At 55.1% G+C, this 11,981-nt stretch overlaps 2 protein-coding genes across 18 annotated transcripts in view; one reads left to right on the forward strand and one right to left on the reverse strand.

Annotated features, from left to right (window-relative positions):
- The window catches only part of LOC107054281, a 125,738-nt gene extending 123,900 nt beyond the window's left edge, over window positions 1-1,838 (reverse strand). For 8 of the 17 annotated variants that reach the window (XR_005862971.2, XR_001468406.4, XR_005862964.2 and 5 more), the window contains exons 1-2: window positions 1,735-1,838; window positions 492-1,529 (exon numbers count right to left, since the gene is read on the reverse strand). Coding sequence is in view for 3 of the 17 variants with exons in the window: in XM_046899711.1 (XP_046755667.1) it covers window positions 882-1,137 (256 nt within the window). In the remaining 14 variants the exon portion in view is untranslated. The remainder of the gene's footprint in view (window positions 1-491; window positions 1,530-1,734) is intronic. The other 9 variants (XR_005862974.2, XR_005862970.2, XR_006931247.1 and 6 more) reach the window with 2 other exon arrangements.
- On the forward strand, window positions 1,819-4,727 carry CBLN1 (cerebellin 1 precursor). The gene is made up of 3 exons (XM_015292410.4): window positions 1,819-2,551; window positions 2,685-2,804; window positions 3,756-4,727. Exons 1-3 carry the CDS (start codon window positions 2,285-2,287, stop codon window positions 3,951-3,953), a joined length of 585 nt encoding a protein of 194 aa, XP_015147896.2. The 5' UTR covers window positions 1,819-2,284; the 3' UTR covers window positions 3,954-4,727.
- Window positions 4,728-11,981: the final 7,254 nt, after the last annotated feature.

The raw sequence follows: 11,981 nt of genomic DNA on the forward strand, positions 1-11,981 counted from the left end.
GATGGAGTCGTGCAATTCATGGCCCTCTGTAAACATCTGGATTTGCAAATCTGCACTCCTAGCTTGGGAGCTCTGTCACACATCACTAATTAAGCCACATTCTTATATACCAGTACATACATCCTCCTGCTGAGCATCCTTTCTTTGTTCCCAGTACAAATAACAGCCTGTTGTCAATACAGAGAAAACCATCATAACTGCCTAGCTCAGCGTGTGACATTTAATGAAAATGAAATAACATCTCATTTGCATGACTGGCATTACTTTATTAAAGCCAGAGCTGCAGAAGCTGGGTGCTACAGTGCAAGTCAAGTGTGCAAGGCTGACAGTCCGTAAGTGCATAGGAACGATGGTGTCCAGCACAGGGAGGTTGGCACTCCCCCCTGCCTGTCTGCCCACCTCCTGTTTGTAGGGTAGGGCTTCTAGGAAATCGACAGATCTATTCCTTTTCCCAGCCCCCCCCCCCTCCCAGTCCTTGTTCTCCCTGTTACCTCCATCCCACGGAGCTGGGAACCAGAGCCCCCCTTGCTTCTCCCAGAGGAGTTCCCCAGAATCATCATGGGCTGGGATCATCAGCTCCAGCTGAGGAGGAACCCATCAGAAGTGCTACAGGAAGCAGCGCAGTAGCACAGGAGCTGTGTCTGTTGTGCAGGGGAAGTGCCTTAAAAGAGGAATATTTTTTCAGTGTCAGAAGAACGCAGCTGAGCACTCAGAACTTTGAACAGACAAAGTTGTGCTCCTTCAGTCTGCATTTCCCTCTGCCATTTCACCAGCATTGATAAGGAAGCAAAATCCTTATTGTGGCCGATTCTGATCTGCTTTAACCCCTTAGACATATTTAGAAATAACGAGTTTATGTGAAGAAACTTTCTGATTCTGACCTTGGCGCCCAGTTCGGCAGCGATACAGCAGAGAGCAGAAGCTGCCAGCGGGACGGCTCCTGGCAGCATGTGGGCGGCTCCTCCCCCTCCTTTTCTTTTCACACTTCTCAGTAGAGTTTTTCTTTCTGCTATCTCCGATGCCGCTCCGCCCGTCTTCCTTCCCCCGTCTCCTTGCCGCAGTCGCGCTGCCCCCGGCCGCCTCGGTGCTGCTGCCCGTCCCGCAGCGATACCCGACTCCCGCACGGTCCGAGGCCATCGGCTACGCGCAACCCGACCCCCGTGCCGCCCCAGCTTTGAACGATATTTAACTTCCAGAGAGGATGCTACCAACTCCAGTTGATTTTAATTTCTGCATACAAGTTTACTTATGCACGCATCTGTCACTTAGAAAACTTTTGTCGCAGCGCTCATAGTTCACAGTGAATCCCTTCTGCTCCGGTCCGGATTTGGCGGCACCTCCGGCACGGACGCGGCGCGGGGTCCGTCGGGCCGGGAGCGCCTCTCCGCAACCAGAAGGGCGGCGGGGCCGGACCGGCGCCAGGAGCTCCCTGGCAGCGGGGCGCCGTGCTGCTCCAAGAGGGCTCTGTGAGCGAGGAAAGTTTCTTGCTTACGGCCGGGACCGCGCCTCTCGCTCGAGCCCCTCCGCTCCTGCGGAACGAGACGGCGCGGTCAGGACGTCGGCCCGTAACGCGGGCGGGGCCGGCTGCAGGGATCGCCGCGCGCCCCGACGGTGCTGCTCGGAGGCGGCGGGAGGCCCCCACCGCGCCCGCAGCCGCTCGCTGCCCGCACCCCCCACCCCGCCCCGCCCCGCGCCGCGCCGCCCCAGCCCCACGCGGCACCGCTGCACTCCTACCTGCGCGGCGCGGTGCGGTGCGGTGCGGGCTGCTGCCGGGCACCTGCTGCTGGGCACCTGCTCCCGCGCCCGCGCCGCCTAACAAGCGCGGCGGCGGCAGGCGGACCGCGCGGCCATTGGCGGCGGCCGTGCGGGGCCGGCGCCGGTTGGGTCGGGCGCGGCGGGGGCGGGCGCGGGGCGCTGACGCCAGCGCGGGGCCGGTGGGGAGGCGGGGCCGCGCCCCGCGCCGTCTTTGTGCTCGCCGGCAGCGCCGCCGCCTCCCGCCGCCTCCCTCAGCCCCGCGCGGCTGCGGGCGGCTTCGCTCGGCCCGGCCCCGCACCGCACCTCCCCGCACCGCGCGGCCCCGCTCCTCTCCGCGCTATGTGCGCCGGCGCTGCCGTGCCTCCTCGCGGCCGCTTCCTTCCCGGCGGGGCGCTCCCGGCCCCGCTCTGAGCGCGGCGGGGCAGGGCGAGCGGAGCGGTGCCGTGCCCGGACGTGCCGTGCCGTGCCGTGCCGTGCCGTACCGCGCGGCGCGGAGCGGAGCGGAGCGGAGCGAAGGGAGTGCGGCGCCATGCGGGGCCCGGGGCCGGCGCTGGCGCTGGGGCTGCTGCTGGGCGCGGCGTGGCTGGTGTGCGGGCAGAACGAGACGGAGCCCATCGTGCTGGAGGGGAAGTGCCTCGTGGTGTGCGACTCCAACCCCACGTCCGACCCCACCGGCACCGCGCTCGGCATCTCCGTGCGCTCCGGCAGCGCCAAGGTCGCCTTCTCCGCCATCCGCAGCACCAACCACGAGCCCTCTGAGATGAGCAACCGCACCATGATCATCTACTTCGACCAGGTGCGGCGCGGGGCTGCGGGCGGGAAGTTGTCGGGGCTAGAGGGGACGCACCGCCCCGCGGGGCTCTGCCCGCCCCAGGGGGGAGCCGGGGGCCGGGGCTCGGCGGAGCGCTGACGGTGCCCTTCCCTTGCAGGTACTAGTGAACATCGGCAGCAACTTCGACTCGGAGAGGAGCACGTTTATAGCGCCCAGGAAAGGAATTTACAGTTTTAATTTTCACGTGGTGAAAGTCTACAACAGGCAAACCATCCAGGTCAGCCCGCGGGAGCAGCGGCGCGGGGGGAGCGGAGCGAAGCGGGACGCCGCGGGGCCGCGCCGTGCCCCCGGGCACCCCCCGCCGCCCCGCCCGAGGGCCGCGCGGCCACGAGGCCTTCACCGGCAGCGAGAGCCGCCCCGGGCCGGGAGCCGAAGTCCCGGAGCACGGGCAGCGCTGCACGGCCGCCGGAGGCTCCTGGGACCGGGGGAGCCGGGGGGCTTCCGGGACACGGACCCATCCGGAATGCACGAACGCGGCGCCGCATGCAGACACGCACACACCCTGTACATGCCTTTGGCGTGTGGCTCGGTGCGCACGCACCTCTGGGTAGGGATATGGAACTACCGGCCCGAAGCCAGGTAGCAGAACCCAGGCAGAAAATGTCTGTGCAGCGATGCGCACTGCAAAGGTGAACGCACGGCTGCAGCGCCGTAGTGCTTCCCCCGTTAGGTTGGGCAGGGAGCGCGTTGGTAATGCGGGGTACGCAGTCCTGGGGTCGGCAGTGTGAGCCGAGGAATGCCTATTGACTGTTGCGGCACATTGTCTTTGCTGCCTGGCAAAGGCAAACAGCCCCGAACACCTCAGGCGTGCTGAGTGGCGGCTGTGGCAGCGCTCCGCACGGCTCTGAGGTTCCGCATAGAGCCACCTTTCACTGAGTGCGAGCAGAGCTCTTTCATAGCCTGAAAACACATGGGCACCCCACTGAAATCCTTCAGAATAGGATCAATGCCCTGTTCTACATGCACCAGGGGTTTTGATGCGGCTGCCGCTCTAAAACGGCAGCGAAAGCCCTCTTCTCTCGGAGGGCACACCTCAGCCGGGCTCACATCGCTGCTTCATTTGTATGGGCTGGAGTTGCAGCTGCCAAGAGGCCCTTTCCTAACGACGCTTTCCCCTGCGAGGCGAGCCTTGCACTGACGGAGGGCTTTGTTTTATCTTGCTCTTTAGGTGAGTTTGATGCTAAATGGGTGGCCAGTGATTTCTGCCTTTGCAGGAGACCAAGACGTGACCCGAGAAGCTGCCAGCAACGGAGTGCTGATACAGATGGAGAAAGGAGACAGAGCTTATCTAAAACTGGAGAGAGGGAACCTGATGGGGGGCTGGAAGTACTCGACGTTCTCTGGATTTCTGGTGTTCCCGCTTTAAACCACATCTCATCCGAGAGAGGGGAGAGCTGCAAGTCAGAGAATCTCCTACGGGTTCCCCAGCCCCAGCTGGGTGTACGGAGCTGTGGACAGCGGACTTTTTACGTGCAAATATTTAAGAAGCTAAAATCCTGCTTAGGTTGTGTACATCGCTTTGAAGAATTACTCCTTGTTTCCGTTGTGTTGCAGCCAACAGGCGGGAGACACTATAATTGATCACAGCCCCATTTCTATTCCTCTCTCCTCCCACAGAATTAGTTCCCATCTCTGTGTCACTGTGTAATCGGCCATCGGTCCCCACGGTTTCTGCCTCACACGAGTAGACTTTAGGTATTTCCATTGTCCTTTACAGCATATTTTGTAGTTTTGTTTTGAAAACATGTTAACCTCGACTCTTTTCTCTGAGTTTTAACTTAAAAAAACCCACACACAACGCAACAAAAGCGCAAAGTACTTTCGAATACGTGGATGCCGTGGGGGAAGAGAAGACGCCGCTCAGGTGTGTGCGGGCTGAAGGAGGCGTTTCTACGCGAGGAACTGTTTGCAGCGAGGGCTGACCGCAGTATTTCAGTATTTCTATGTAATTCTGAGTGATCGTGAAATTTAAGGCTGCTAAATGTTTTGACGCTTGTTTTGCTCTTGTAAAATGTGGCCCAACTAAACGCCAGGAAGTATATGGAACTTTTACTATTACTCTGTAATATATGTGTGAATATTGAAAATTAATTTTTGCTTTAATTCAATAAAGTTTAAATGGGACTTTTATTTTTCTTAACCCGCACTGAGGTTCCTCACTGCAGGCGGCGGTGCGGCCCCGGCCGAGGGCTCCCGGCTCCCCCCGTCGGTGCGTCCGTCTGTCCCACAGCCCGCAAAGCGCGGCGCATTTTACACGGCCGTCTGAAGCGGCTTTACGACGTGTTTATCCTTCGATGCTAGCAGCGTTTATTCGCCAGTCTTATTTTGCTTACGGTCTTTTCAAGGTGGAAACGCTAGAATTTCGCAGCGCTCGGAGGGATAACTACTTTTATTAAAAGGTGCGGACGAGGATTTCGGTTGGAACGAAACGCGAAGGCGAGCTGAAGCGGGACGAGGAGCGCGGGGCGGCTCTGTGCCCACGCCCGGTTCGGGTCTCTCCGGAGCTCAGGGCGCCGAGGGAAGGCGGCCCCGGCCGCGCCAGCCGCCCTCAGGAGCGCAGCGGGAGCCCGGTAGCCGCGCGACTGGGGAAACGACGGAGGTCTGCGAGGAAGGGCTGATAACGGACGGCAGTCGGGCTGTCCGCTCCCGGAGTCGCGCCGCAGCCCCGCGCAGAGCAGTCACTGCTTCCCCCGAGCGCGGCAGCACAGCGCGGCGTCCCGCGGGTGGGCTGCAGAGACCCGCCTGAGGGCCGCAGGTGCTGCTGATGCTGCCGATGCCTCTTTCTTTTCTTTTTTTTTTTTTTTTTTTCCCCTCTCTTTTCCTTTGTCCCCCTACGCACACAACTAACCCCCCACCCTCAGCTGTGAGTTCTCCCCAGGTTGCGAGCGCCTCGTTCACTCGCTGCAGCTGGAGCTCGCTCTGCCCAACCGCAGCGAAGCGCCGCCGCTCCGCGCTGCCCCGAACAAAAGCGCGAGGCTTCGCCTCGAGGCCGGGCACGCGGCGGGGGCTGCAGCCGGGCGCCTCCTCGGGCTCCGGGCCGCGTCCCCTCACGGCTCTGCCCGCGTCCGGGGGGTCCGTTCCTCTCAGCCGTCGCTCTCCGGTTGATGTAAGTAACGTCTGATTGAATTTATTGCTGATTAGAGCTGAGCATCGGTTTACACAACAAGAAATTACGCCTCGTTCAGTTCATTAGCGTGACGGGTGTTTGGTTTATGAGTAGATCGCTAATGCTAATGACCGGAGCTGATTGATTTCTAATGCGAATATAATGACGCAGATGTAGGGGAATTAAGAAAAAAATCCACACCGATAATTGTTGGGTTTTCAGGGAGCGCGTGTGGGGGCGAGGGGAGGAAAAGGAGAAGCCGACCGCCTCGCTCCTGCGTGAGCGATGTGGGGAAGATTAATGGCGCCGGCAAGAGACGGCAAGTTTGGTCCGAAGGGAGAAGTGCCGTAACTCCGGGCTGGCGCCGCGCACAGCGCTCCCCTCGCGGCCCGCGCTTCGCAGCTGCCACGCGCCGTGCGGGCTGCGCTCGGGGCCGGGCGGCGGCGGGGGGGGATCCCCTCCCAGTGCGCCGCGGGGCCGCCCCCGGCAGCCGACCTGCCCCGCTCCTCCGGGACCGTGCGCTGCGGCCGGCAGGTGGGATTGGACAGGCGGGGAAGGAGGGACGGAGCGCGAGGCGCGGGGTTAGGGCAGCCTGCGGTGGCCGTCGGCTCTCGTCGGTGCGTTATCCTCGAGGGTGACCTTAGGGATCCGCTGACGTGGGGGGTTCCGTGGAGCGGAGCGGTCGGAGCGCTGCCGGAGGCGGAGGGGTAATCGGGCTCTGCGGGAGCCCCGCGGCGCAGCTGTGCGGGATGGGGGAGGGGAGCGGAGCGGAGCGGGGTGCGCCGCTGAAGGGAGCGCCCCGCTCGGCCGCCTCGAGGAGAGGCCCCGTGGGTGTGCGGGCAGCGCCGCGAGCCACGTGCTGTGCGGGGGGAGCAGAGGGCTGGGCGAGGCCGGCGGTGATCGGTCAGTGCGCGCCTCGGGGCAGCGCTGCTCTCCGTGCGCTCCGGAAGGCCCCGCACGGCCCCGGGGCTGCGCGCTGCGCCGCGGGTATCCGAGCTATGCGCGTCCCTTCACCTCCCAACGGCCGCCCTGGGATAGGAGGCAGCGGGCGCTGCCCCGGTGCAGCTGTGAGCGTTCTATTGGACGAGTGAGGAAGGTGATGCTATTTGTCCTTCTGCCGCTTCAGATCTGTGCTGGGATGACGAGTGAAGCGCCTTTTGAGTTACAGGAGTTGCATTCAGTTTCTTACAGCGTGGGGTTCTTGAAATGAAACAGTTGCTGTTCTGAGCTCAGGCCCCGGGACTGCAAAGCCGTTGGGAAGGTAGCTGTGCTATTAAGTTCTGACTCTGTGTAGCACCTGGACTTGCAAAGCCCGGGGCTCTCCTGCTTCTTGTGCACGTATCTCTAGCAACAAAGCACTGCGTGTTGGGAGCCTTCCTTGAAGAATGCAACTCCTAGCGCTCTCGCATTAGCAGCCTTTTAATTCTCTTTCTCCTGTAGCATAGCGGGTCATTCACCTTTTGGTCTTAGTCTCTTTCTTTGGTGTGCCCCTCTGCTGCATGTTTGAGAATAATTCCGTTTGGGGGAGAACGAAGCTCTGCTGATCTATCAGATGAAGATGCGAGGAAGGGATGCTGGAAGACTTTGAGTACAGTAAAGACTGAAGATGTGATTGTCGTTAACTTCTGCCGTGTGCAGTACGTTAGCAGAAATATCAGCGCGTCAGCTTCAGTTACGAATCCCATCAGAAGTGCTGGAAATTTATTTACATCCAGAAATAGTGCGTGGGTTCACTTTTAGTTTTGTCTGTGCAACCCCCCGTTCAAGGACTGGAGCATCACAGGGCTCCCACTTTGTTTTTCAATTAGAAGTCCCTCAGCTCCTAGTGGAAATTCTCATTTTGTTCTTGCACTTATCGCTAATACATTTTCATGTGCTCCTGGTATTTTGGGCTCAGGGTCACCCGAGTCAGGGCCATCCTCCTTGAGCTTCTGCATTGGCAGTGTTTCCTAACTTTGGCAGTGGTAAATGACACTACTTAAATATTGTAGTGAAAATGAACGTAATCCTGAACCTGGGGTATCAATAATAAAAGCAGCCAGTAATTATTATTAATAAAAACAGCCAGTAATTGTGTGGCTGTTGGTGACAGCAACTCTGGAAACAAAGTAGTTCTATTTTTTCCTCTTTCTCCTGTCAAGTAAAAGTGCTGGGTGGGGTGAAGAAAAGGTAAACGTGTCATATTAGTCATTCTAACATCTTTCCTTCAGCATTCCTCGTGAAGCACTGCAGGGTGCTGCTCGGACTGCCTGGGCTGCTGACCCGACAAACAGCACTCCCCTTGGAGGAGCAGAGGAGCACGGCGTTCTTTCCCACTCGGGTGTTCCTGAATTCATAACTGTTTAAAATCTGTTCTACTGAACTTGAAATCCCGTCAGTTCTCCTTCAGGCTCCATCTTCCCCATAACCCTTATAGATATTTTGAGTCTCCTGCTCAAATTTTCCATTGGTGTTGATCTGTTGCTCCCTTCTGAGTGTTTGTGTCATTTCTTCTACCTGGGTTTGTACTTCCCAGCTGTCAACAGAGCTGAATTGCCCTACTGCTCTGTCTGTTAAGTTGTAGGGATGGAGAAGCTTCTGATCTCTCTCTTCTTAATGTGGTCTTACTGTTCCTTTGCTGTCTCCTTTCTGGTGATTAATCTCGCTATTTCAGTCTTCGGAGCCCCTTTCTGAGGGCTCAGTTGTTCTCAGAACCCGGAGGATTGCAGCCTCTGGTGTTAAAATGCCTCTTTCAGAATGGCACAACCAGTTCTACCCATGACAACGAAACGGGGCTCAGCACTTATTAGGTACGTAATAGAAATAATAACGGAGGCAGCCACGCAGTTTGTCGTGCGGCCAACACCATGCAGTGGTGTGCTGAGTAGAGATATTTACTGAGTTTCCTGCAATATATTCCCAGGTCTCTCCTGTGGCTTCACTAAGCTAATTGGGAACCTGGCCAGTAATTCACTACTATTAATATGCATAAACTTACCAACTTCACATTTAGCGTGCCATGTACATAAAAACTGCATGACTCTGCTCAGAATTATTTGCCCACGCTGGGCTCGGGTGGTGTTGAGTCTGGAAGCACTGGTTTAATGTAGCGTTTTTACATCTATGAAAGTCACATTTGTTTTCCTAACGTACGTAGTGAAAGGACTTCATTGACTTAAAGGTACTTTGGAATGGGTACATTGAGAGAAAATAATCTTCAGGAGGAGGATCTTTCACTGTTACAGCAGAGGTGCCAGGGCTCAGGATTCAAAGCGTGGCTTTAAATTCCAGTGGGTTGTTAAATGAGGTTTTTCTGCTGACGGAGATTTGCATAGCTGTATTGCAGTGCGGATTTCTTGCATCTTATTTTACCCCTGGGACCTTGTGGCAGAAGCCAGGAAATGATGTTGTTACAGCAGTGCGTCCCAGCCCTATTGCCTCTGCTGTGGCATGCAGCTGCTGTACCTGCACGAGGCGGAGGTGGTGTGGATAACTCAGCTCGGCAAGAAACACATCACGTTCCCTTTCTGCCACTTTCTTCTCATCTTTCCTTTGGCCTGTGTAACCAACTGGATTCCTTTGGCCTTGTTTTTAAGATCACGTAAAAACTTTTGGATTACTGGAAGCATCCCAGTGTAAAGGTATGCCTTTGTTGTCCAAAATGTAAGATGTCTAAGGTCAGCGTTGTTTGTTTTTCAATAATTATAATACCAAAAGGTCAGGGCTGTCCAGCAGTACTGGTGATGGTTGCATCAGTGCAGGGTTTCAGTTGCCTGACCTGCTCCAGTGCCACGAGAAGCTTTTCCTACTTAAATATTTTCTGTATCCTTAATAAATGGTTATAAAGGAGGAAAAATGGTTAAAAGTCAATTATTACGTTTTCACTCAAACAGCATCCCTCTTCTTTATTTCTTCAAGCAGTAGATGGATTTATAAGGAAACCATCTCCCCTCTGTCCACTGGCAGCCTCTTAAATGATACTGAAGACTTAAATTATTGTCTTGTATGGGGGGGGAAGAAGCAGTCGAATTGTTTTGGAGTTTTAAAGCAAAGTGAGTGAAATACATATAAAAACACAGAGAACAGCAACAAGGACAGAAATATAGCGTTTGTTTCTGAGGTGTTTTTGTGCATTTTAGGGCTCAGGTTGTCAGTATCAGGTAGTGTTGGCCCTTCTGGAAGCAGGCGAGCCCCACGTGTGGTTCTGGCTGCTTTATGGCAGGAGCAGTGGTAGTGCAGCCACATCCCTTTGGTTATACTTCAGCAGCTGGGAAGATAAATGAGTCCTGTGTAAATATAGATCAACTGCAGGGTGATAATTTTAGTTTAATGTTTACACATGGTTTTTAATGTTCCCCTTATTGTGATGTGTTTTCAGCAGAGCTGGAAGACGTTGCAAATACAACGTTGGGGTGTTGTTTCTAAATGGATTTAATTAGATGTGGTGTGATTAGTGCAGCTGATGTCAGCATGTTTCAGAGAAGGGAGGGTTCTTTATTAAGGTTGGCTTCGGGTGTATTCTCTTAATTTGAAGTTGTGGGACTATATTTTATATTTTTGAATACATTTGTCACATCTTTTGTGGTGACAGCATGTCGTACCGCACTGTGCTCCCATCTTTCTGTACCTGCACTAATGTCCTGTCAACAGTGCTGCGCTGAGGCTTCTGTTCCGAAGTGCACTGAGCTCCTACCTGCCTCAGGTGCCTCTCGCTCAGCCTCCCACCTCTGCAGTCCATGGAAACTTCCCTCCTGTTAACGTTGTGGCCAGGTTGCAATGAACCTTCTGTCTGTTCTCAGGGCTAGAGGAAGAATGCAAGGCAATCCTTTCTGCGTCTGTGCAGCAAGAAGGTGTTTTTGCAAGCTGGAAGGGAAGGGGCTGTAATGCAGTAGGAAGCGCTGATCACTTTAGAGAAAGCGAGGGAAGGTCTGGCCGCAGATCTCCACTTACAGGAGAGCTTTGAAGCGGCAGTTTTACCTCTGTGCTCACAACAGTGGTAGTGTGCTGCCAAAGTATGGTCTGTTAGATGCTGAAGCACTGTCTGTGTATGCCTTTGATGTGGTTGTTCACATCCAGTGTTCCCCATACTGGATGTGCAGCTCTTTGGTGTTATCTGGGTTAGTCTGTTCCTTCTTGAGTAGCCCAACCCTACAGCTGTGACAAACAAGGGAAGCTGCCTTTGCTGTGCTAACTCAGTTTGTGACTGCCTGATTGTATATCTACTTCTGTCGACTCAGAGATGAGCTTAATTCTTTCCTTTTATACCCCCTTTCCAGTTCTGTCCTCTACCTTTACATGTTGTTTATGCTGTGCTTTTCCTTTTCAAACCTCATTTATTAATTATTTAGAAGAATCCTGTGAGTGTGTGGTGCGCTCACATGGTGTCTTTTTGGCCTTTCCATAACATGGCTGTGCTTGCTGGTGGCAAATGACTGAGCATTGGTAATTGCTAAGCACTGTGTGGGTTCTCCAGCACAAGAAAGACATGGAACTCTCGGAGCAGGTCCAGAGGAGAGCCACTAACGTGGTCAGAGGGCTGGAGTACCTCTCCTATGAGAAAAGGTTGAGGGAACGGGGCTTGTTTAGATTAGAGAAGGCTCTGGGGTGACCTCATTGCGGCCTTCCAGTACAACTGTTTATGAGAGTGGATAGTGACAGGACAAGGGGGAATGGTTTTAAACTGAGACAGGGGAGGTTTAGGTTGGATATTAGGAAGTAGTTTTTCACACAGAGGGTGGTGTCACACTAGAACAGGTTGCCCGAGGAGGCTGTGGATGCCCCATCCCTGGAGGCATTCAAGGCCAGGCTGGATGTGGCTCTGGGCAGCCTGGTCTGGTGGTTGGCGACCCTGCACATAGCAGGGGGTTGGAACTCGATGATCATTGTGGTCCTTTTCAACCCAGGCCGTTTTAGGGTTCTATGAGCAGTATCAGGGTCTCTGCTGGCAACCAGCAATATGTTAATTCTGTGTGAAGTGCTGGCTGCCCACATCTCTTATTGGTTCCTCAGGAGATGGTGGAGATAGGCCTCTGCACAGACATACTGATATCTGTGGTTCTGCAACGCACTTGCAATGCACTTGACATGAAAAATGTTTATTCAGTTGAGAGCAACAAGGTGCTTCATGTTCTTACAGTTAAGGCACTTCAGTATAAGCTCACCAACTAGATATGCCTTCAGGGTGGTTGATAGAAGAGGGCTATTTTATGTTTAAACCAGCAAATATGTGTATTTTTAAAAATTGAAGCATCCTTTTAGAAGTAGTTATGGGCCCCAGATGGCTGCTCTTAAGGTGGATCTTGTGTGTTT

This window comes from Gallus gallus, chromosome 11 (assembly GCF_016699485.2).
Source record: "Gallus gallus isolate bGalGal1 chromosome 11, bGalGal1.mat.broiler.GRCg7b, whole genome shotgun sequence".
Classification (NCBI taxonomy): Eukaryota; Metazoa; Chordata; class Aves; order Galliformes; family Phasianidae; genus Gallus; species Gallus gallus.